Source organism: Gasterosteus aculeatus, chromosome 16 (assembly GCF_964276395.1).
Source record: "Gasterosteus aculeatus chromosome 16, fGasAcu3.hap1.1, whole genome shotgun sequence".
NCBI classification, from domain to species: domain Eukaryota; kingdom Metazoa; phylum Chordata; class Actinopteri; order Perciformes; family Gasterosteidae; genus Gasterosteus; species Gasterosteus aculeatus.
Window position 1 is genome coordinate 7,865,195 of NC_135704.1, and position 25,785 is coordinate 7,890,979.

The window sequence follows — 25,785 nt, forward strand, 5'->3', positions numbered from 1 at the left end:
CTGATGTGATAGGCGGTCGTCTTTATTATTCTGCCAGATAACTGGCATTTCCACAATGCAGCTCAATGCTTTTATAGAACGCAACAAAATAAAGCTCACCACTTCAGGGGGGTCAGGCAAATATCCAGTTATAAAAAACTGGTATAGCGTATTATAAAAGTTTTTCCAAAAAGCTACAGTATGACATGAAAAAAAAGTAAAGTACATTGTAAGTTATACTATGTTGTGAAACATAGCATGGTATAACAAATATTTAGTAGAGTATGAAAGTGAACATGTTCTTGTATTTTAAATATGAAGTCAAAATAAGTCACAGCAGTTGGCTAGATAAGAAAATTAGTTAATCACAATAAATAGTATAGTACATAAAGTGCCAGTGCCTTATGTACAAAATCCTAATACTTCATAAAAAGTCCCTGCAGATTAGGGAATGAATAGGTCTAGATTACTAGAACTACTAGCAGTAGAGAAACCAGCAGGCAGTGCTAGTTAAAGTTAAACTCCTTCCAACAAGTTATTTTTAAGAACTAAGGGAAAGAAACGTAACCAGGCAAAACCATCCCACGTTGGCCGCAGTGCCTTCGCGGTCCACATGGTGGCGGTATTGAGCTTGATTTGATGTTGAAGCACAACTATTTTCCACTGGTTCAGTTTATTATTTATTTATAACAGTTATTTCATGGAAGTCAGTTTAGAAACAAGCACATGAAAGTAGAAAAAAAATGTTTCACAACTTTCTATGCAAAACGGGCACATAAAACGTAATTTAACTGGCTTCTGTTGCGTTAATAAAAGAAAATTAGTGGGAAAACTCAACACTGCAGCCACACTGAAAGGGGACACTGATTCTTAAAGGTTCTCCAGAGCAACACGCGTTCACATGACTGCCTCCCACGTGCACTTTAATGGAAATTAGTGGTTATTATCTTGTATTTTCTTTTACATTACTGGATCTACCTTGAATCCCAGGTAAAGCCTCTTTCTTCAGATATATGATTTGAGGTTTTGTGTATTTTTTGTCCTGCTGAGACAAAGCTGTCCTGAAGCAGGACTTCTGCGCAGCGATTGTTTTCCTCTTTAAGGACTTGGGGAAAGCCAAAAAAATCTTTGAAACCCACCAACTGTCAAACCACAGCCTCGATGCCATGAGCTGTGACTGAACATACAGGTGAAGACAGAATTCCCGACAGTGTGTTTGGATTAAATATCATGAAATAATCAAATTAAATATATGTAATTCCTATACCCAGAAGTTCACATTGTATCCGTGAATGCACCTTTTTCAGTGAGACTTTCCTGGTTTTAATGAAGGTTAAATAATGTATTTGATGCTTAAATGCACCATTTACTTCCGTTTGGCAAAAATAACCCACACTCACCAGCTGTTGTGTATTCATCTCTATCTCCTGAAATTAAACTATACATTTGTAAACTATTTTAAACATGTATATCTTAAGTAAATTGCATTTACGAAAAGTAAAGACTGTGCATTAAAGCGTCACAGACGAAGGTCGTCTGCTCTTTATGTGGAAGCTGACGCTCCGCGATGTTTGTGATGAGAAAGTCTGGATGAACAATGTGGAAACTGCTTGGTACAAACTTCTTTTCATCCGCTTTCGCCCTTGGTCTCTTTCACACATTGACAAGATCCAAACAACTGGCACTCACAATGAGCTGCTTTGTGATGTGTCCTTTCAATTCACATCCCCCTGCTGAAAAAACCCGTGTTAACACTTTAGGACATTTCTCACACCTTGTGGACTAGAAGATATAATGTTTCCTCCCTCTATAGAACGCTGATGGATGCGACAGAAGACAGAGGCCTCGCTGAAGTACTCTGGAGAGATTCAGGTTAAGGTGGGAATATGTGAAAGACAAACACATCCGCCTTCCCGTCTACTTCCAAACTAGAAGCAATCATCTTCCTGAGATCAGTGTGAGACAGACGGAAGGTGGGACAGGACCACGAGCTAATCTCCCTCTAATCCCTCACTGATCCAGGGAGGCAACAATAAAGATGATATTTGATGAAGATGTTATTGACACCTGGATTTTCTCCTTTCTAGATCCTGCGTTTTTTTATTTTTCTACAGCAAGTGTTCTCCTGAGCATATTGCATTCGGCTTTAAGGAGAATCGTGTCCTACACATTCTGAAGAGGTTCTTCATGCACATTTATGGTTTGTGTCTGAATTCTGCTCGAAGAGTGAGAGCTGTAGAAGAAAAAAGAAAAAGGCTATTGAGAAGATGTTGCCACTTTTGTGAAAGGCTCATCATTGAAATAAGGACACGCGTGTTCATCCACTCACGCGTTCTTCTGCCTTCCACCTCCTTCCTCTCCTCGGCCTTTTGTCATGTGGCTCACGTCAGCTTCGTTCCGAATCCACCCTGGAAGAAGTGCAGCCGCCGGCCAGCTTCTCGCTTTCCTGCATTCCAGCTCGGCCTGCGAGGGACACGGACCGCCGCTCCAGACCAACCGCTTCCACGTGTTCGAGTGAGTTCCTCAACACAAGCTGACGTGCAGCTCCTTTGATGAGACGCGGCGTCATTGAAGCAACGTTATAAGACAAAGTTAAATCCATGAGAACTAAAACAGCGTGTTGCTCAGTGGAGTGACCGGGTGCACGCGCACTGGGTTCCAGTACCACCAGTAGCTCCTTTGTTACAGTGGCCCAGTGCTTAATGGGGATCAAAGGCATCAGGGCGATGAAGCGTGCGCTTAGTCAGTTGGCTTTTGCACAGCAGGAGGTGGATAACAGTGGCATCCATCCGGGCTAAAGGTTATTAATTCATAACCCACAGGGAGGATTAGTGTAAAATCATTTTTTAAAAGCCACTTTGCATTCCGCTTCATCTGCAGCGTCACTAAAGAAGTGGCCTCAGAGAAAGAAAACCTCTTCAGTATTCTCGGCTGGTATGGAGACCCCCTCCCACAACTCCCCCCTCTTCCTCACCCAACGCTCTCTCAGCCTCCCATACATACATTAGTCGGGGGAATTATTGCCATTTTACACAAGAGCTTGGCCTGATTTAATGTTGAAATGAATCCATCCACTGTCCAGATTACACCTCAGTTACTTCAGTGTGACGTCAGTGATAAATAATAAACCGCTCAGACTCCTGCAACATATTTACAGATGCAGAGTTCGTGAGGCGGATAAATGCCAATCGTGCATCTTTCCACAGACAAACCACATCCAGGTGCGTAGGAGTTTCCTGCTTTTCCTTCCTTCCCAAAGCTGCTGGTGTACGGCTGCACGCACACGCACACACACACACACACACACACACACACACACACACACACACACACACACACACACACACACACACAGACGCAATGCAGAGAAGCAGCTTGGACACACATGAAAATTCATTTAGGAGCGGAAAGAATCCGCCACGCTGCAGTGTGCCGTCGAGGAGGTGGACGACATTCCAGCCTCGTAGGCAAGTTTCCACTTGGAAACTGGGAGTCGCCGCCCTCTCGCCGCTTGGCTGGGCAGCAGTTTTATGAGCAGTCGTTGCTCCGTAAGGACGCAGAGTGGATGCACAATGGCCTCCCAGCGGCTCTGTTTGAGGTTTTTGGGGCTGGCTGTGATGCTGACTTTCATGGCTTTTAGAGGTGAGCTCAACCCCCCTGTTTTCTTCTGCTTTGGGTTTTTGTTCCGTTGAAAAAGATCCTTGACTTGACGGTTGTACGAGAGAATGCTCATAAACATGCTCACAAAGAAAATGAAAAAACAGTCAAGGGATAATATGAACTCATTTAGAGCTCAAAAGATGGGATTTAAAAGCACCGTGTCTGTAGTTTTATCCAGATTCATTTCAAATCACTAAAATTTTCTGCTGCTCAATTTTGGAAGAACCACATTTAAAATGCTTTGCTGATCTTTAATGCGGGCGTTAATCACAGTGAACACTGTCTATTATTGCCTAAATTACACTATTATGTTTTTTGAACTAAACATGCGCGGCGGAGGTAGCAAGGATGCCAATTGCATTCATTCACCTCTTATCCATTGAATTTACGTTTAGACAACTTCTGATTAAACGACGCAAAATGAAATCCATCCGTGAATCTGGTTAATGGAAAAGTGAAGTATAGAACTACCGAGAATAATCAGAACATTTGCTGCACAGCAGCCAGATTAATCGCAGAATGAGAGCTTTGATGAACCATCTTCAGACACTGAATACAAACATCGTGAGTGAAGTTTGTGAAACGTCGGCTTGTATTATTGATCAACGGTCCAACTCACCCGAATTGTGCCGCACTCATTAGTTCTGCTGACTGTCCTTCTTAGACGTTTCCAGTAACAGCAGCCTGCTCAGGATCCTAAAGAAAAGAGATGGTAACATTTGCACTTAACATTGTTATTGTACCGATGCAAATATCAAACTCCACTAAACGCTATTTTGGGAAATGCCCTTTGGTGCTTGTGTGTGATTGATCTTCCCTCCAGTGGCAGGAGCTGCTTCTGCCCCCTCCAGGGCCTCCGTGGCCGTCCCCTCTTCCAAAGCCCTGGCGTTCCTGGGAAAGGTGAGCAGGACCAAGAGGAACCTTTGGGATCGCAGCAGACCAGACGTGCAGCAGTGGATCGCTCAGTTTATGTCCATGGGATTTGATGAGCAGGTGGGTTGTGGAGCTCTCGGGGGGGCGAGACCCCCCTCGGAGATTACCAACCCTTTACGCAGGAGTTTGGGGGAGAACAAAACACACACACACACACACACACACACACACACAGCAGAAACACTTGGGGTGGTTTGTTGAGACAGAAACAAAGCAGCAGGCAGATTTCTAAGACGTGAACACCTTGTTCCTGAGGTAAGGTGGTGATAGAAGTGCGCCAATAAACTGAATGAAAGCAACGGAAACATTTTCCTTACTGTTTCAAGCTGTAATAAATGAGTAAATGGTGAAACACGTGTTATTTCATACGTCGGTCTGTGCAGTTTTCTGTGTGATCTTCTCGCTGCTTTCAGGCGCTCAGGCTGCAGGTGGAGAGATGCGTCAAAGAATCCAGGATTCTTTATGGTGCCACAAGCGAAAACTCAATGTTTCTTAATAAGGCGTGTTGACACTTGTCAAACCACACCCAATCTGCTGAAGCCGTTTTTAACTCCTTAAACCCGGCCAAACACATTTTCCAGGCAGAAACAGATGAAGCAGAGAAAATGTAGTAATCTTGATCGGACATGTGGATGACAAATCCGTATTCGGCCGGTGTGAACTGTAATCATCTCTTGAAGTGTGAACGATGATATTTTCAAAAGGCCCAATTATCCCGACAATGTTGTCCAATCAATTCAATTCAAACGGCATTGCAACAACACAAACTCCCCCCCTCACAGCCCCACTTAGAGACAGTTTCAGTTTGCTTTCAGGTCAGCGTCTATCATGTGGAATTCACCAGGGACATCAAGGGGTGAAGGGGGCCGATAACAAGGGGTGAGGAGGGCGGCATTGTCTTGATGATTCTCACACAGCCCCATCCGCGACCCCTTATTGGTGTGCGTGTGCATGCGTGTGCCATGTTGAGCCCTGAAAGCTTCTTCTTCTTCTTCTTCCTGCTTCTCTGCACATCTTCTTGCCACAGCTGTGCCTTTGTTGGACACCTCATCAGCTGCCTCAAGTCTCATTAGTGTCAGATGTGTTGAGCCTGAGAAGTCTAGCGAGTCTCATCTGTGTTGTGTCCCCCCCCCACCCCCCAGAGGCTGGAGACCGACCTGTCGTACTGGATGGACCAAGCTCGCTCCAGAGACCAAGGTCGTCAACACCAATACGATGAAAACGCCCCCATCGGCCCGCGGGACCAGAGTTCCTACAGGCACGGCGCCGATGTCAACTACGACTACTACTGACTGGGATGTGTCAGTTTAACAAGAGCCGCGCAGGAGGGGAGGGGGGGGGGCGACACCCTCGTAACGCCGCAGCTGCTCTGCCAGTATAACCAATTATCTCAAATTAGCCATCGAGCAGCGGCGATGTTCACTGACAGTGAAAACACGATGTGTTATGTACGTTTTGAGGGAGCTGATTTGTGTGTAAAACTGTTCACGTCTGTGGCTTAACTCGTCTCTTTTCACTACATCATCGCAAATAAAGGCGTGGCTTCATACTGCGAGTCCCCCGCCTTTTCACTTCCACTAGACACGCGTAGAAATGTATCCCGCCACCCACATATCGCCTTCCTTGGGTACATCATATTTGAAATATTTTATTAAAATAGCATCTTATATTGATAACGCACATCCTGGCATGAGTTTTCACCAATCAGAACAGGATGACATTCTGACAAACATGTAATGTTGACATTAACGGCCTGGCTGACGCCAAGAAACATCCAGTGGAAAAACAAAGTCTCTAAATCTCTGGAGACAAAAGACCCTGAAACTGATTTAAAAAATAAAACAAAAAGCACTGATGCAGTGTGAGCCGTTTCCCACATTCTCACATCTGTCATTTAAATAACAAAAGCACAATTTCACAACGAAAAAGAAATGGTAGGATTTCTTGCCTCATATATTTATCTTTAGATTCAAGTCTGTCCATCCAACGCGAAAGCTCCGGTATGGAAAGTCCTTTTCCCGCAGTGCAGCGCCAACACAACACTTCAAGAGGCAGTGTCTCTGCTTCAAACAGGAAATAAGCGACCTCACAGCCGAGAGTGCTCCACTCAGCAGCGCACGTCACAGAGCTGCTCTGCAAGGCTCCTCCGAGGAGTCTGATCATCCTTCCGTGTTTCGGGAGAGTGAGCGGTGGAAAAAAAAAACCCGACCTCAGTTGTGTCTGGGTCGTCCTTTCTTCATGCGGGCGGCCTTCGGTTTGGGGATGTACTGGTTGTTGGCCTGGTGCTCGAGTTCCCGGCTGAAGTACTGGATCGTTTTGTTCAGGCCCTCCTCCAGGGGCACCTGTCCACACAACGCACAACGCACAAAGGTGCTGCCACCGAGTTCAAACAACAACAACACTCCTCGTCTAGTACACCAATAGTATTTCTTGTGCATTATGAAGTAATAAGCTGCGTTTCACGGTCATTGCGTGTGCATCGGCCGCGTATCACACGTACCACCGGCTCCCAGCCGAGCAGCATCTTGGCTTTTCGAATATCAGGTCGTCTTCTCTGTGGGTCGTCCTGGGCCTCTGGAAGGAACTGGATCTGACTTCGGCTCACTGTGTGTGTGAGAGTGAGTGAGAGAGAGAGTTTGCATGTATCAAATAATATAAATCAAATATTGTGTGTGAGAGATGAACCACATTAAATCAGCACAGTGGTGAGCAGGCTGCTTGCTTATTCCCCTCATTACACTAGAGATTATTCATAGTGAATAACAACATACTGTGAATGGAAACGACTAAAAAAATCTTCTAGTTCTGTATTTCAGCTAGATTTTATTTGGGAATTTAGAAAAGCCTTTTCCAATGGAAACCTGGGACACAGACATTGCTGAGTTATTCCTTGCGTACCTTTTTCTCTGAGGTGATTGCTGTTATATTGGATGAAAGGGAAAAAATGTCTACTCTGACCAATCAGCAAGGATAAGCACTTCAGAATCACAGGGAAATGTGTGTTACTGATTTAAAAATGTGCCTTTAAGATACAAAGAGGTAAGTGAGCGGGGACGGAGGCTGCAGAATGGACGCCATCTTGAATGAATGAATGAATGAATGGACGCCTTACCGACGAGACTTTTGATGAGACGAGCAAACTCCAAGATGGTGTGTTCCTCCGGGTTCCCCTGCAGACAGGCCACACACACTCTCAGTGTCATTTTCAATTCAAACCTAATTTTGAGAGAACTGGCAGGGTTTGATGAACTCACCAGGTTGACTGGACTGCTGATGTTACTGTTCATCAGCAACACGAGGCCATTCACCAGGTCACTGGTTCACACACACAGAAGCAGAGTCTTTCAAATGCATCGCCCTCGATTACGTTTCACTGCGCTTGTCTGATGCTTATTGTACGCAACGGATTTCACAGAGCGTGAGACCTTATTATCGTAATGGAGAAAATTGTTGCATTCTCTCGTAGGCCGAAACTGAAAGAGCGAAAGATCCGTACAACAAATCACCGTTTCCCAGGTCGCCACGGCAACAACTTCAATTGTCGCATTTCGAGATGATATTCAAGCAGTTTCTTTGAAACTCCTTCACTGCACCTCATCTTCCTCACACCCCCCATAACTGACTAACACTCTCAGCTCCCATAGCTCTGCTCCCCATGTGTCACTGTGCACACACTGCCCGATGATTAAGACAACCAATGTGCTATTTCTCCCTCCCTCCTGCATGCCCCCCCGTGATAGATAGAAACATTCAATCATAATCGAGGTTTCATATCACACATTGCATGTGTATTCTCAGAGATTGCGGCCTTAAGATTCTGATGCATTCGTTTTTCAATTAAGCCCGAGTTCAGTGAATGTATGATGCATTTTTGTGATTAAAAAGGCCGTTAGTAATGATTCATTTCAGCTCGGCCTTGGCATTTCGCTGTTCACATGATACCAAAGTCATACATGGCGGCGAGTTTGTGGTTCAAAGGGATTGAGGCCAGTCTCTGATTTCTCTTTTCCAAACTGATAATATTAATCTATCACCTCCGCACGGAGCAAAAATACCCCTTTAACCTGCCAGTTATTGCTTTCTGGCAGAGGGACGCAGAGAAATTGATCATTAATAACAAGCTTCAAAGTCCAATTTCTTTTACTCCTCCGTCTTGTTACACTGGTCTGCGTGAACATCAGCAGCCATACAAACATTTGATATATTTTAAACACCTAAACAGAAAAATAATAACATCTGAGAGGAGAGAAAAATAACAAACAACACTAAATATACCAGATAATTGGCAACTTTTAATTGCTATAATTTCGGTATAATATTAACTGATTTATTTTGAATTACAGTTTCATATTGTCTTGCTATAAGTGGATGGAGAGTAATAACTCCTCCATGACCAAGACTGAGGTAAAAATCAAAGAGAAATTGATGTGCTGCAGGGGGAAAAAAAGAAATATGTGAAAGTAAGCAGTCTCACCTTACGTATTGAAAGGCTCTTGTTTGGGCACCAGAACCGTACACCTAGAACAACAACAGATGATTATCATTTCTGCACAATGCGGACACTGAAGGATATGTGTTGCATAAAGCGATCTTCTTCTTCACAATCAAGTGTACTGGATTATTTCCAACATTCCTAATAATTGTATTTTCAGTTGCTTCAAAATGATTTGCTATTGAACCATATTTCAACTGTCCATTCAACCCGTAACACTAAACAAACACAGATCAGAAGCAAGGACATGTCTGACTTTTCAGTTAGAATCATGTTTGATGAGGAAGACTGGGGGGCTTTTTCGTTCACTTCAACATCGTTTAAGATGCACACAACAGAAACAAATCGATCATCACACTGAGGCTGTTTCAGTGTATGAATCCTCACACCAGAAGTCCTGAGGCGCCTAATGAATGTGCAGAAATGGTATATGCGTACGGTGAGAGGTTCTCCCTGCAGCGCCTGCAGGATGAAGTTGCTGACGACTCGTCCGTCGTTCATGTGCATTCGGGAGCCAAACGTGTTGAAGATTCTGGCCACTCTCACCTCCACTCCTTCCTGGAAGCAGAGAAACAAAAATGTGAGTGAATCACTAGTCATGAATCCAGTCTGTTGTTCCCTGGTATTGATATTGATCTCTGTATTGATTTCTGTGCTTTATACACGGTTTTCTTTTTTACATGGAATATAATCACAGCTAGTAGAGGTAGAATACTAATACGGCCACCATTAGCAAGCTGAATACACAGCAAAGTATTAACAACACAAATATTCACAAGACTGAGTGCACACTGTAATAGACGGGGCACTTTACATTAAATCACATACTTCTTTCTTTCATTTATGGACTAAAACCTCGACTATGGCGAGGGAATGTGTTTCTCTGACTTAACGGCCGGATTCAAAGGGCAAATTATCTGTCAATGAAACTCATTTAACATTTAGAAAGTACAATAATAATAATAATAATAATAATAATAATGTGAATCACATGCTACTCTGGCTAGTCTGAATACCAGGCGAGTATGACAATAGGATCTCCTCTATGGCCTTCATAATCCAGCCTCATGCATCAATACACGCTTCCTCAGATGAGATATTAATCCATCTTAGATCTTAAAACATGAATAAAAACATGAACGTTATGTAGATTGTTCTCTTGAAAATGTGGATCATGAAATGTCATGGCCACAACACGTATATGTGAGATACATACAAACGAAGTATTATCTAGTATATGTGTTAGCTTTAAATTCAGTCATGAACTATACCAAACAGAACTCTAAAACAAGTCCATCACTAAAATCCCATGAATCAACTGGTTTTCATCTTCTAAAATCCACACGGCTTAACGTTTCCTGAACTAACATCAAGTTGGCGCCACCGGCGTGTTTTCTCATGTTGCCCGTCTAATGAGGGCGACACCTGACAAGGGAATTCTCCACGCGATGTGTCATTGATCAGTTTGCTAATATTTGTCAAACACTGACGACTCTGCTCTTGGCAGGATACGAGCACTCATCTGAAAATGCACGTTTATATTTATCATCAGGCTCCTATTGATTTGATTGATGGGGAGGCTTGTGGGTATAAAACGTACATTCACGCAAACACAGTCCCTTTCATGCTTAATTGTGGCAACAACATCTGCACCTTCTTTTATAACTAGTTAGAGGGTGACATTATGGCACAAAAATGTTAATTGCTCGCATAGTCTTGTATAGTTATACAATATATAGTTATATAGTTTAATTGTAATGAATCAGTAATAGGACTTTCAGATATCTTCTACACTTTTTGTCCAAAATAAGAATATTAGTTGACCTTGGTTAATTTACCTGATCCAAAAGATCCTCATCCCTATATGTTACCTAACTTATTCTAATAAAGTTGCGCAGTAGGCCCCTAAATCACACAAACCACTGTACATAACTGCAGTGTTCATATTAAAACTTTGCTCACATGTCTAAAAACAACTAAAAATAAACCAACCGACAATTTCCCATTTTTAGAAGTTGGCCTTCCGTCTGATGAACAGGAAACATGTGGTTTCCTCCACTCACTTATGTTAAATGTTAATCAATTTTCACAACATAACTTGACCAAAGATGAAATGAGTGATAGTCTCGTCCCTGTGAACCAAAAACTGTCATCTGAACATTGAAAGCCGCCCATTTCCAAGAATTCTCCCAGTAGGTGTGAAAGAAATAATGAGTAGTCGAGGAGGAGCGGCAGACGAGGCAGATAAATAAATACCACCTGCCTGAGGGAAAGGCAAGAAGAGTCAATCATATCTGATCACCAAAGGCTGGCGTCAATCAAGACGCAACAGGGGGAAAAATGGTCTCTACATCATCCGGATTTTGAGTAAACATACATATGAAAACTTGTGCCAATGAAAGTCATGTGCCAATGAGAAAAGATGAACTGATATTTGTTTACGGATACGCCGCTATGTCCTCAAAATACACGCGTACACATAATACGCTTCACGGTCATCTTATTTTCATTATAGTGATAAAATAAGCGATTTCCTTATTGATGAGATTGTAGAGATCAAAGAACAAAAAAGGTAATAATACCATAACGGAAGGGTTCACTGACAGCTACAATATCAACTGTATTTTAGATATAAAAGGCTTTGTCAAATTATATCACAGCTTAATACGGATAAGACTAATTGAATGGTCATCGGTTCAAAGAGACAGAGACACATACTGACCTCCAAACTAAATACAACGATACTTACCCGAAGCCAAGAAGCAAGAAACGTAGGAGTGACTTTTGGTTGATTGTTAATTTGAAGGCAATTTCCATTTGGTGCAACGAAAAATAATTTTATTTGTTCATTTGATATTTTATGCAAAATATATAGCATGTTAACAATTCGGATTGCCGAAATGATTTAGAATATATTAAAGTCTCAATTGCTAGTTTCAAGTCTTCCTTCATATAAGCTTTGTAAAATATGGTCCCTTATCCTTTGGGGCGTGGCTACCTTTTGAGTGACAGGTTGCTTCCTCGCCCGTGTCTAGTTTTTGACTTGCTTGTGTTTGATCTCCCTAACAGTGTATTATCAGGTCATGAAAGTCAATTGTAACCTTATTGGTCTTCTTAAAACGTCTCATTCAGTGCTCAGTTATTAGTTGCTCAGCGTCGGTTTATGGTTTTTAAAAAATGAGACCGTGATGGCAAAATGCTGAATCTTCAATCCTTTAAAACACACAAACCAATAGATGAGTTCACAGTAATTCTGTTCCTTTCTTTCATACGGTTGACGTTTTCAACATTTAAATGTTCGGCATTTGCTTGGAAAGCACTTTCAAGTACATTTAATTTGCGTGAAAATTAATTTTTACAAATTAATTTTTTCAATCTTTAATATTTGATTTTATATGAAGAAATCTTAGAAATCAATCATAAAAGGAATACTTCTAGTCATTTCCTGATCGGATTTCAGCTATTTTGGAGTTTTGGCTCACGACTACACGAGTAGAATTGCAGTGTTGGTCCAAAGCATTTTACTTATTTAATTCACCAATGTGACCATCGATCATACAGAAATGAATGGCCTCTCTCTAGGCATGGTACCTGTTTCATGTAGGCGTAACACATGGTCTCGGCTACACGCTTCCCCTCGTCGTAGCACGCACGAGGGCCAATCGGATTCACGTGCCCCCAGTACTCCTCGTTCTGTGGGTGAACCTCTGGGTCTGCAACACAAACATTCGTGATGTAAAGGCCCTGCAATCTGCATGTGGGATAGCTTGCTTTCTATCTCACAGATTAACACACTAATATGAACATATTTACTGCATGTTTGCCTAGAAATGTCTGCTGCATTTTAGCAAGTAGAGAATGGATGACTGACATGCTGTACTATGATTTGATGGTTAAAAATGCTATAGTCTGGCCTAAAGGAAACAGCAGCCTGTACTTGACAAAAGGAACAAGGTGTGGCAGACAGCGTGTCTCTCAAAATATATTAAATATTTAAGGTTTGTTGGCCACGCTAGTAAAAAATTCAGCACATCATGATGCGTCAGTGTTTTCAAAAACTGGAAATGAAAAAAAAAAAAAGATCTTTGAGATGTTTTGAAACAAAAAAAGATGTCATGGGATGTGGGTGGTCGCGGCAACTTTCTTAGCTCAAGACGTCCATTGAGTTAATTTACATAAAAAGCAATTGCAGCTCTAGGATATGTAACGATGAGTGCATCTTCCTTACCTCCATAAACTTCAGAAGTGGAAGCCAGGAGCAGTCTGGCGCCCACGCGTTTGGCCAAACCTTGGGAGAAACAAAACAGTGAGAACACTCGCTAAACGCTTCTCTCCGGATCTCTCTGCCTCTTTTTTTGCAGCAGCAGCGGCAAACATCCGAGGTGCAAAAATTACTTTATTCCCAGTTGCAATCAAAATGATTCAACACCCCATTGCACATTAGGTTTATTGGCAAAATATACAATTTCTCAGCTGTTCGCAATAAACAAACCACACAAGAATTGTTTAAGTAGTTTAATGAAACTAATATTACAAAGGTTTTGCCAAATTCAACACAAAACGCTACTTTTAATGACTTTAATGAATTTACTGCAGTCTCAAAATTATTCAACCCCTTCATGACAAGCATCTTCAGTACTTAGTAGAGCACCCTTTTGCTGTTATGACCTGCTGCAAACGTGATGCATAGCCAGACACCAGCTTCTGACAGCGTTCCTGAGGAATCTTAGCCCGTTCCTCATGGGCAATGGCCTCCAGTTCAGTAATATTCTTTGGTGTGCGTTTTGCAACCGCCTTCTTCAAATCCTACCAGAGATTTTCGATGGGGTTCAAGTCATGCGACTGTGACGGCCACTCTAGAATCTTCCATTTCTTCTTCTGAAACCAAGCCTTGGTGGACTTTGAGGTTTGCTTGGGATCATTGTCCTGTTGGAAGGTCCAATGACGCCCAAGTTTCAGCTTCATCACAGACGGTATGCCGTTTTTTCCTAAGATTTCCTGATATTTGACTGAATCCATCGAGCCCTCCACACGCTGCAGGTTTCCAGTGCCAGAGGCAGCAAAGCAGCCCCGGAGCATCACTGAGCCACCGCCATGCTTCACTGTAGGCAGGGTGTTCTTTTCAGCATATGCTTCATTCTTCTTCCTCCAGACATAGCGCTGATCCATAGGCCCGAATAGTTCTAGTTTTGTCTCATCGCTCCACAGAACAGAATTCCAAAACTTCGGTGGCTTATTCATATGGTTTTCAGCATGTTGGAGCCGACTTTTCTTTGGCTTTTGGGTCAGTAATGGTGTGCGTCTTGGAGTCCGGGCATGGACCCCTTCAGTGTTTAGTATGCGCCTTACTGTGCAAACTGAAACCTCAGTGCCTGTTGCCACCAAGTCTTGCTGCAGGTGTTTTGCAGTCACTCGAGGGATTTTGACCACTTGCCTCCTCAGGAATCTGGTGGCAGCCGCTGACAGCTTCCTCTTTCTGCCACGTCCAGGTAGTGTAGCCACTGTTCCTTCATCTTTGAACCTGCGAACTATGCTTCCAACTGTATTTCTAGGGACATTCAGTGCTTTTGCTATCTTTTTGTATCCTTTTCCTTGTTTGTGCAAGGCAATGATCTCTTCTTTGAACTCTTTGGACAATTCTTTTGACTTAGGCATATTTCTAACATGCAATCAAACGTCACTCTGAACAAACCCGGAGCCAGACCAGGTATTTAAGTGTTCTATCTCAAGCACACCTGAACTAATGAAGCCCTTGATGTATTATCAGGTGTATTATCAGGTCATGAAAGTTGATACAGGGAGTTGAATCATTTCAAAGGGTGCTCTACCAAGTACTGAAGATGCTTGTCACGAAGGGGTTGAATAATTTTGAGACTGCGGTAAATTCATTAATCATTAAAAGTAGCATTTTGTGTTAAATTTGGATAAAATCTTTGTAATATTAGTTTCATTAAACTACTTGAACAATTATTGTGTAATTTGCTTATTGCAAACAGCTGAGAAATTGTATATTTTGCCAATAAACCTAATGTGCAATGGGGTGTTGAATAATTTTGATTGCAACTGTAGTATCGTATGTTCATTTTTGGTCTTCTGAAATGCTAGGACCCCTCGGAGAATATGGACATGTGGGATGACGTTTTGAAGCAGCAGCGTGAGCAGGAAGCTTAATGAAACACACATTAGGTATACAAGCGTATACGTTGTCATCGCTCATGTGTGTGTTATACATACTGTAAACTACTAGAAGTAGCACAGAAGTAGTACAGAAGTTCCCACACTGATCAGAAGAGGTGATTTCCTCCAACAAAAGAGACGGATTACAAGAATGTCTTAAAATGTAATAAAACATTTTGGCTCAAATCCATTTAGTGCTTGTACGAATACTGCATTTGAACAAAGTAGTAATCGAAAAGAGAAAATCTAAAATGCCTCCTCAAATGACACTATTGTCAATTTGAGCAATGCCAGTTTGCGCTTCTCATGATCAATCTTATTTCTTTTATCTTTATTGAATACGGGATTCTGTTGCCAAGTTTTAATAGTCCGAAAGAAAATAACCACAGTATGAACTCTACCACAGAACTGAAGCTTCACAAATTCCTTTCCTAAAGTGTAATATTTTTTTGATCAGAAATTGAAATACTGTTTTTGGTAAAAACATCACTCACCAAGCATGTTAAGAGTGCCAATGGTGTTGGTCTTGAGTGTTTTGATGGGATTGTACATGTAGTTGGGTGGTGAGGCTGGAGACGCCAGGTGGTAGATCTGGTCCACTGTGAAGAGAAAAGAAAATCAACTCTCTTCATAAAGGACACCAGAGTTATTTTCCTCAGTTGGCTGCAGCCTTTTTGTTATTTTGACCTTAAAGCTTTCACTAATAGCCAGCTGTACCTTTTCACTAAAGAATGCACTAATAGCCCGAAGGAGACAATGAGTCAGACAAAAAGGGTTTGTGTCAAGGGCCACATCGTCGGCTTCGGCGTTCTGACGACAATGGCAAACATAAGGCTGATTGTATATATGAAAGAATGTGGTGTGAAAAAGGACTTAGGGCTAAAAAAATAGGGGCCAGACATTAACTGTGTGCTTTTATTGTACAAGAAAGTCTTTTTGCCTTGTAATTTCAGCTTTTTCCACCCACGGCCATCTCTGACTGTGTTCTGCCACACTTCTCATCATCTACACATTTCCTCGACCACTCAGGCCTTTCTTCTCTCGTCAATACAAATGTTAAAACCTGTAGGTGGTCCGCTGTAGCGTCCTGGACCTCTTGATCCATGACTCAAAACATTTTAACTTTCAATTATTGTTTTATTCTCTTTTTGATCATTTCTCTCTTCATTGTAATACATTAACTAAGAGGAGAAGGACGAGTAGGAGTAGAAAGTCTCCAGGTGTCCTTTGTTAGTTCTGTTAGTCTTTTTCCATTTATGTACAAAATATGTGAATAGAACACTGAGGTCAGTAATGAGCCAACTCACTTTAAGGTGGCTTGGAAGAACTCTTACAAAAGATGGTTTTAAATGAATCAAACTGAAAACCCGACAAAAATGTCCTCTTCGCCCATTTCAACGTTCACTCGATAACTTCACATGAATTCATTCAATGATAATTCAGAGGGAGAAAACAGCAATGAGATGTATGCTATGCTGTTGTGTTCAATATAATGGATTTACACGGCTTGTATTGTGGTTACTGTGTGTGGTTACAATGCGTAATTAGGATTTATCACTGCTGCTGCTCTGTCTTTAGCACGGCCGTGTGCGCCGCCACGTAGCTGCATGCGAAACGCATGATGTCATCAGTGAATACATTTGATGTGTCAGACACACATAACATAGATATATGTATAATTGCAGAACCGCTAGCACTGTCCGTGATTTATATTATTCTATTGCTCGTCAATACTCATCCATTTAGCACCAGGGGCTGTTTAATACTGACTTCTGAAACCCATCCCCACCATTAGAAACTTAAAAATGAACACGGTAATCTAACTTGTCTAAGCACAACACTTAATGTCAGGTCATTATCCACTGGTCACAGTTATGAATATAGATTCCAGTTCTGTCCATTTATCCACCTCGTTGTTCATTTAACTTTTGGAAAGCTGGTGTAGCATGTCATGTGACGAGGAACAACCAATTACAGCTGGCAGATACCTTATATTACCTCTGTAAATTTCTGTCTATCATTATCTGAAAGTATTTCAGCATTTTATTTTGCTATCAACTGCAAACTGGCAAACAGCTCGGTGAGTGAAAAGGTAGTTTCTGTCTCATCAGACAACTTCCCACCAACTGCCTGAGTAAACAGGAGCTCGTTTACGAGCACTTGTCGTGGTTACGGCAGAGAAGCGGCGCTGATGCACGGCCTGCACAGAGCTGGGGCCGACATCTGCATATATTAAAATGAGAGCGTATCCATCATGCGAGAAAAACTGGTAGACTTAAGAGTCTAGAAAGGAGGTTTCACTCATTAAAACTCCCCAGCAGTGTTTTTTAAGGCATATCTGGCAGATTTGTGTGCTCTAAAGACTCCATTGTGGTAGTTTATATGGTGTTGATCATTTGTGTGTGCCATTAAACACAGCACATAAAAATAAACATTTCACTCCACAGAGATGCCTTTGTTGGGTTATGTCTACCCTTGTAGCTGCAGACACGCTGAATAAACTAAGTGAAGTGGAAAGCACACTGGGACTCACTCATCTGAACAGCAGCAAACATAAAAAGAGCTGAAATGCCTGCATGTCACCTGTGCTAATTTGATTTCTGATCACAATCCATAGTCCCGATAAATTTCATTGCTCAATGTTCTTTCGGACAGATTGAGTCGTTCTTCCCGTCTGCCAGAAACATGACACCAGGGTTTTCAGTCCATATAGTAGTAGTCCCTGGCAGGAAGCACAATTTAACAGCAAGTGTAACATTTGTGAATCCAGGTTCTTTGCTACTTTCCTACCACGTGTTACAATACCATTGCACATCTATCCAACGTTACTGCAGGAGACGTTATCATTATAGTAGAATTATTATGTCTAGAAGGAATCGTGAGCCCACCCTTGCCTTGCTCCTTCACAATTTGAACACACTTAGTTTGCTTTGGAAAATTTGGTCAAGACTTGAATACAAAAGATGCATCTACCCCCCCAAAGTTACTGTCTTGCTCACCCTCGATATAGAGAGGCTCCACCACATCGTGATTAATGAGCTCAAAGTTTTCGTGGCCAATCCAGTGCTCCACATTCCTTTTCCTTCCAGTGAAGAAGTTGTCCACCACGGTCACCTCGTGGCCATCCATCATCAGCTTGTCAGTCAGGTGGGAACCCACAAAACCAGCACCACCAGTGATCTGGTGGAAAGAAAACACGTGTTTATATTACGAACAGCAAACAAATAAGAGTCAGCCGAGACCTCTGACGTCATCAGTAGGTTTGCAGGTATTTAGTCATAAACTTAAAGAAAAGTAGTAGTAGTAGAAGTATCGGAAATATTAAAATGTGGATCTACCCTTTTCAATAGTTCCTAAATCATTTCACATCAATCCCAAGATGGTCAACTATATGGTGGTGTACGTCAACGGGGTCTACAAATTCAGCAGAATTCATCATTCTGGGACAATGAATAAAGGACATCAGCAGGACTTTCTGAGCCAGAAGTGAACTCCTCAAGCAGCACTGTGTTTTAGGATTTCCTTCCTCTAACTTCCTCTAATCAAATTGTTTGGGTCTACTCTTAGAGATTAGCCACAATCAGAGCTGAGGTTGTACTTTCAGTCTGCAAATAGCCTGTGAAACAGTGCGGCTGAAGGCACTCAAGTCCCAGTTACGTCCCAAGTATAATAGTTATCGTGAATGTGACCGTCGTCTGAAACGGTGTTTGTCGCATACCAAAATCCTCTTCCGATCCTTTTCTGACAGGAATTTCACTGGTGGGTATTTCTGAGAAAAACTAAAGAGAGAAGACAAAGACAAAATGAAACACCATGAGAAAGAAGCTGAAGAGAACAATTTCCATAATTTTTAATGTAAATCCAGTTCTTAAATGATACATTAAATGGCTTTATTGCATTATTCTGAAAGCTCTGCCCTCATAATTAAAGTGAATTGCTTATGGAGGAAGCAATGAAGCTGTACAGTCTCTTTCTTTAACATTTATATGGCACGACTTTTTCAATTATGTTTTTCATTAAATATTTCTATTTATTATCATTAATATATTTTTGTTTGTTTTAACTACAGTGAAACAATGAATTTCAAGACCTCCGCTGTTATTTCTGAAAGCAGAAGGTTGTTACACCTGATGTCTAAAACGCTGGCCAAAACATTGTAATCAAGCAAACTCGTTTATTTAACCAAATTAGCATTCACACATTCATGCCACATCAATGCTGTTTTTAAAGGCTCTTGTAATGTGCAGTATATGGCAGCTTGAAGGAAAGCACCACACAGGTGCATTGGACACAATCTCAACTATTTTTTTCTCATTAGCATTCAAGGCATTAAATGTGACTTCAATTATGCCGGCCTGCTGTGCTGAAGTCCCAACACTAGTATTACATTATTAAACATCTGGAAACTAGGTAGGAAAGCTACAAAAGCAGCACAGCTTGCTGCTCTCCCATGGACTGACACTGAACTGATGGATGTTCAAAGGAGCATTTCATTTAGTCATGTGGCTGGAATAATCACATTCTGGGTATATACGTTTATCTTTGAAAGAAAATGATATGTTTGGGAGAAGAAAATTGAAATAAATAAACATACGGTTTGTAATCTTTAAAAGGAATGTGGTTTTGGTAGAGATTCTCATAACATTCTGTTGGCGATCAATGAACTAAAAGTTCAGTACAAAAAAAGGAAATAAATGTGTAATAAGCCCGTCCAAACATTCATGCTATGGAGATGTCCACCTACCTGCTTGGGCAAAGGCTTACATTCATAATGAGACCTTGAGGTGAGTGGATTTGGAAGGAGGCCTAATGGAACGCGCAGTCAGTTTTGCCGACTCCAAATGTTTCTTTCTAGATTCCGACCATTGTGAAGCTGGTACTGAAAATTACTTTCAGCAGAATTGTTGGCTACACAAGTACAGTCCATTTACCTTTGTTCCAGATCCCGAATCTTCTCTCTGAGAGGAGCCACGGCCTAAAGAGAGCGGGGAAAAGAGGAATACGTGAGGCGCGAGCGAACGCTTGGTTCAGATTAAATTGACCCTGCAGTTTATCGTACGAGGCTTTGTGATGTCGATACGTGTTCAATGCAGTGACTCGCTGGGACCCACAGATGGTCATTTGAGTGCCCACATTTATGTTTTTGGACTGAATGTTGTGTTAAACTTATGTTTTATATTATATAATTATTTACATGTGTGTAGAAAATATATTTAAAAATAAAAAATAAGACAAACCTGAAAACTTTAAACATATAAAGTAAATATAATACGGAATGGATTCCAGATTTACAGCATATAAACTAAACCATCTGATGATCAAATATTCTATATTCTATAATATAATCTATAATATTCTATCTATAAATTGTTTTTTTATTTTGTTTTAATGCCAGGGAATAGTCGACAAAGATACAAAACATGCTGGATGGACAAAGCTGTGAAGCCTGTTTCTTCTCTTCGCAGATGCTCATCACCTTTGTTAATGGAAGGTTTGCGCCTCGATTTACATGCATTTGTGTGTATGGAACTAATATGAAAAACCAGCGTATATTCATTCTGTTTGAGTGATGAGAGGAAATAAACTACTCTGCCTCAATGCATTTATCTGCTATCATTTGAAAGGAATGTAACGTGTGTTAATGTCCTCATCATCACATGTGCATATATCAAAGTTGTCATTCACCAGATAAACATCTCTTAACGGCAGTAAAAATAATGTAATTTATAGATTGGACTCCCGGGGGCTCGTCTCGAAGAGCATTAATCCTTTGTAGCACCATGTGCAAAAAAAAGGTTCAGCAGCATGTTGAACTTACTTCATCAATTCTCTGCTCAATCTTCATTTCTCCGTGTTCTTGTATTGATCTAAAATGAGAATAAGATTAAGAGGATAAGAGGACGGCAGCTACTTTCACAAAGACAGAAAAGACAATATGTGTATATATATATATATATATATATATATATATATGACCTGATTTCAAACAGTGGAACGAATTTGGCACGGTAAAGAACAATTGTCAAGCCCTACATGGCACCACAAATTCTCAATAACTGAGTCCAATTTACACAACATCAAGGAGTGGAGTGGCTCAAGATAACATTCATCATGTACATTAAATAACCCTCATTGGAATATCCACTCATCCCATAAATTATGACTCATTGAGAGGAGAGTTGTCCTACAAAGCTGGTGTTACCAAGTTTTTTGGCAAATATTTCATATTTAAGAGTAAGTTAATTAACTAACGTAATTACTGTACCTCATGTTTGTATATGTTCCCCAGACAGCTGGAAGAGAAGGAAAAAGCATTATTACTGAAAAGTGCATCTAGAATACATTTTAGTACTGAACGATATCTATCTAGTGTTCAAAAAAGAAAAAGAGCAAATATACTACAAGCGAGTAAAAGACGTTTTCTCTCAGCTCCTACAACGTTCTGTCTGACAAGCGGATTGTAAATCATTAAACAGTTAGTAATAAACAACGCATTTCCAAATCTGTCAATCCTGGCTGATTTTCTATTTATTTCTGTCAGAAAAACTATTACTCGACACACTGGTGTAAAATCATCAAAACAGGACATTTAACGTTTGCAAAGAGGAGGCCGAGATGACACACATACAAGTCACGCGCCAAGCCGAATCAAAGGGTTTCATCTTCAGAGCAGGAATATATAGTTGGAAGATAAACATGCTGAAACAGGAGGCCGCTCTGGGCAAAACCCAGGGGCTGGTAGTCGACCTCAGATGTAGACGGTCATCTTTGGCACCACAAGATTATAAACATCGACGCACAAACATCTTGATGATCAGATGACCCAGAACACCGTGTGCCTCTATGTGAAAGATTCTGTGGTCTTTTGTCTCGATCGTGTCCACTGTTTCTAATATGGAGAAACATTAACCACAGTGATCTACATTCCCAAACTTCTCTTTATGTTCTGCACAGTATAAAGAACACTGCTGGGGATTTTCAACCATTTATTAATTCGGCTACAGTGCCACTATTAAAATTCCACTTCAGCCTTACAGAGCAATGAAAGTGTTACTATTAAAATGAATCAGCCATGATGAGAATCAAATATGAAAGCAACAGATGAGCTCAGCCACTTATCAAATACCTGCACTGCTGCCATACGAGTCGACAGAACGTGTTTCATACATATATAAATCAAAATGGAGTGCTTACTTTGAGTGAAAAGCTAAATGCATAAAAGGCATCATACCAGATTGGGCTGGTTTCTGTCCGAGTGGGCTATTTCTTTATTAAACTGCGTGGAGAAACTTGCCTGGCTAAATGTCAGTGCTTTGTCAAGATTACACTGCGTTTATGGAAGGTAGTGTGAGAACCATATTACCAAATAAGGATTCACTCGAAGGTCAAACCCAATAATTGAATTTAGTATATTTCTCTGTAATCACATGGTGATACACTAGCTGTATTTGTGTTGGATGTCAAGGCCCTGACGTCATCATAATTGACAGGGTCATTTGTGTGTTCATTATGAGTTGCAATAGCCTGTTTATTTAGCATTTTATCCTTGATTATTTTCAAGCGTTGATAATGTAATAATAACTAAAACAATAATAATGATTTGGTTGATTGATGAATTGGTGATTTAGTTATAGAAGGAGCTGGAAACTGGGCTACATTGGTGTTGAGTGGCACACTGTCCATCTAACGTTAGTCAATAAAATTCAGCTTGTTTTTTCAGGATCGGCAATAAAGTTACTTCATGCTGGCAGTTAAACGGTCGCGATACACTCAGTTTCAGAAAGTAGTGTACTTACAGGCAATGTAGGCGATCAATGCGAGGGCAAAAAGGAGCTTCATCATTCTTCTGTTTAATCCTGATATCAACCAGATGACCCGCTTCATCATCCGCTCAATGCAACAGGACACAGAACCGTACGAGCCACGCGTTCAAGCCCAACTAAAGCATTGTGGGTGACAATTGTTCATGTCTTCGAGACGTCCAAGTTTATTGGGCAGAGCTTCTATTTCATATCAATTTGATCTAGCTTGACAAGACAGGCGAACTAGGTGCTCCTGCTACGTCAACACCAAGCAGGAGCAGTTTACGTGGCTAGCAGGCTAACTGTTAGCTTGCAAACGTTAAGGTTAGACGGCAAGCTACACTGTTGTGGCAACACTTGCGACTAATTTATATGAAAACGTATCTATGGTCAACATTTCTCCAATTCCAATAAGCAAACAATTATATTAGATGAAAGGGATAATGTATCATGTTGCCAAACCAAACGCCTAAGTAACAAACAAGCAATCAAATGTTTAGCCGTTAGCACCACATTAGCAGTTAGCTTTGGCTAGCTGGCGAGCTACTTAACTGACAAGCGTAGTTTTTTTATGTCCATAGCTGTCACTGAAAAAACAACAAGCATGGATCCTGCTTCAGATTTAGATTCAGATAAACACCGGGAAAAGTATATATATTTTCATTTTAACGGTGCACAAATGCACACATGCCGGAGTTTGCTCCTCTCAGGTGGGGGAGCGGACTAGCAGATGGACGATTTGTCGTCGCTCGATTTAGCAGCCTGATTTTACCCGCAGAGACTGCGTGATGATAATTTGACTCGCCTCTACTATCAATAGTCGTTTTGTTTTATCGGTATGAGCGTTGCCATTTATAGGCTAATAGATAAGTATAAAGGTAGGTCTTATATTTACTATCATTTAATAAGGGTAACTGTACCTTTGCATGCAAGTTGCTTGAACATTTATTTTCAACACAGTGGCTCATTCATTCCATCACACGGAACTTTCCACAGTGCAGCTGACAGATCTTGTTAAATAACCACTTTAAGCTTTGGATTGTATCTGCATTCATAATATATGAGCTGACATTCCACGCCATGTATTAATCATAGTAGACGACCAAGGAAATTAGGGCTGCAAATTAATGATACTGTCGCTCGTCTAACTGGAGAACGTAAATTCAACTCAATGACAGACATGTTTTATTCTGTAAATACACATTGCAGGTACCATGCATACTAAACAGCAACAATTCCATGTTATATTATAGTGCATAAAACATTTTTTTTTTTTTTTAAAGAATGAAAAAAAAAAAATGCAATTAGGTATAACAAAATAAAGAATTCTTGAAAAAAAACATTGCTTCCTTACAGATTAAACAGCAAACAGGTTCATGAAGAGTTTTATTAGGAAATTACATAGTTATATATGTTGGGGACTTTTACTTCACTTTTCACAGTATTTATAGAGGACATTTGGGAATAAATAAAGCTAATACAGACAACAGACTGTGTAAACATTGTGCTAGTTCAATTCCCCCTTGACTATGGATAGACCAGTTGGTGACTTGACCAAAACAAACAAATGAACAGCCATAAGATTAACTGTATGTGAGATATACGCAATGAATCTACAATGCACACCTGGTGTAAACAACTAAGTAAATAAACAGGCAATTTCAGAAATTTTCTCGCTTCAGATGCATTACATTCCAGAATTGTTGAGAGTGACTTTTGTTAATAAAATGTAGGCCATTCAACACAAACTGCATGCATTAAGAGTGGACTTTAATAAATTGGTGCTACAAACAGACACATCTTCAACCATTAAATTCTTGGCAGTCTTTGTACTCGGAGTATAAACTACTGATATGACCATCTGGGGATAATCCACTTGTTCAGGTATTGAATGGAGCTTCTTTATCTCTTGGTATTCAGCTGCACACTTTGAATCACTGAGATGGCAGGAATCACAATTATTTCAAGTAACAGCTAAATCTTTCCGTCAGATGTTTTATTTCCACTTTCTTTAGCAGGTGTTGCTGAGGAGACAAGTGAACCTTGCCAACTTTTGTTGCACCTAGACATGCGGCAGGTTAAATATTAATATCCATTTGAAAGCCCAATTGAGCCAGTGTGAGTGTGGCTGTGAACACGTTTTGACTTGAGTGGGTTTCTCCCCCGGGAGGAATAGAATCTCCCCAAACAGAACCCTTTGGGACAGACTGTTTGACTTGCCTTTCTTTTTTCTCTCTTGAAATGTTGCTGTCAGCATGGAAAGAGAGCCTTTTGTCATTTGTGTAAGGAGTCTTTTGCAGTTTGGACAAATACTAACTTGCATATTTTCCTTTTATAGCAGAGAATTGGAAACTTTTGGCAGAATAAATATGCAGTCCAAGTCAACTTGAATATATTTATAATAATAATCTTGTTCAGTTTTTGAAGCCAGTCTAGGATTTGCGATTGTCCAGTAACGCAATAAAAAGGCTAAGCCATCGCTCAATATGACATACCTGAGTGACAACCTCATTTTAGTGTAAATTGATTGTAATTTATGCACATTTACGTGACTAAATGTGCACCAAATTATCTTTTGATAATTACAGCGTGGTCGATGATAGCCCTTCACACAGCCGATCTGTAATGTACATGATTTTTAATATAATGACCCTGCAGTCAAAATACCGCATGCAGTGTCGAGTTGAGTTGGGTTTTCATGCCTTTTGGAGACATTCCATTGACTCACATTCATTATCCTGG

The 25,785-nt window shown here is 40.8% G+C and overlaps 2 protein-coding genes and 1 long non-coding RNA gene across 3 annotated transcripts; 1 reads left to right on the forward strand and 2 right to left on the reverse strand.

The window, feature by feature from the left end:
* Position 1: 1 nt before the first annotated feature.
* LOC120834227 (uncharacterized) lies at positions 2–2,526 on the reverse strand. Its single transcript, XR_005714428.2, has 2 exons — positions 2,309–2,526; positions 2–2,212 (listed from the first exon to the last, which is right to left on the reverse strand). It is a non-coding gene; the product is annotated as an uncharacterized LOC120834227 (long non-coding RNA).
* Positions 2,527–3,227: 701 nt separating this feature from the next.
* On the forward strand, positions 3,228–6,121 carry ecrg4a (ECRG4 augurin precursor a). Its single transcript, XM_040202127.2, has 4 exons — positions 3,228–3,621; positions 4,304–4,351; positions 4,463–4,632; positions 5,715–6,121. Exons 1-4 carry the CDS (start codon positions 3,510–3,512, stop codon positions 5,862–5,864), a joined length of 480 nt encoding a protein of 159 aa, XP_040058061.2. The 5' UTR covers positions 3,228–3,509; the 3' UTR covers positions 5,865–6,121.
* Positions 6,122–6,207: 86 nt separating this feature from the next.
* Positions 6,208–23,859, reverse strand: uxs1 (UDP-glucuronate decarboxylase 1). Its single transcript, XM_040202121.2, has 15 exons — positions 23,038–23,859; positions 21,507–21,534; positions 21,060–21,108; positions 20,173–20,216; positions 18,960–19,020; positions 18,241–18,421; positions 15,736–15,840; positions 13,293–13,352; positions 12,656–12,777; positions 9,503–9,622; positions 9,047–9,090; positions 7,827–7,887; positions 7,685–7,742; positions 7,073–7,176; positions 6,208–6,914 (listed from the first exon to the last, which is right to left on the reverse strand). Exons 1-15 carry the CDS (start codon positions 23,126–23,128, stop codon positions 6,783–6,785), a joined length of 1,260 nt encoding a protein of 419 aa, XP_040058055.1. The 5' UTR covers positions 23,129–23,859; the 3' UTR covers positions 6,208–6,782.
* Positions 23,860–25,785: the final 1,926 nt, after the last annotated feature.

Bases quoted from the DNA above. Each gene is read 5' to 3' on its own strand.
- ecrg4a (XM_040202127.2), top strand. From the start codon at position 3,510: ATGAGCAGTCGTTGCTCCGTAAGGACGCAGAGTGGATGCACAATGGCC. The intron at 4,352-4,462 runs GTAACATTTGCA...TCTTCCCTCCAG, and splicing joins GATCCTAAAGAAAAGAGATG to TGGCAGGAGCTGCTTCTGCC. The intron at 4,633-5,714 runs GTGGGTTGTGGA...CCCACCCCCCAG, and splicing joins CCATGGGATTTGATGAGCAG to AGGCTGGAGACCGACCTGTC.
- uxs1 (XM_040202121.2), bottom strand. From the start codon at position 23,128: ATGATGAAGCGGGTCATCTGGTTGATATCAGGATTAAACAGAAGAATG. The intron at 19,021-20,172 runs GTAAATGGACTG...TTCTCTCTTTAG, and splicing joins ATTCGGGATCTGGAACAAAG to TTTTTCTCAGAAATACCCAC. The intron at 7,743-7,826 runs GTGAGTTCATCA...GCCTGTCTGCAG, and splicing joins TCAGCAGTCCAGTCAACCTG to GGGAACCCGGAGGAACACAC.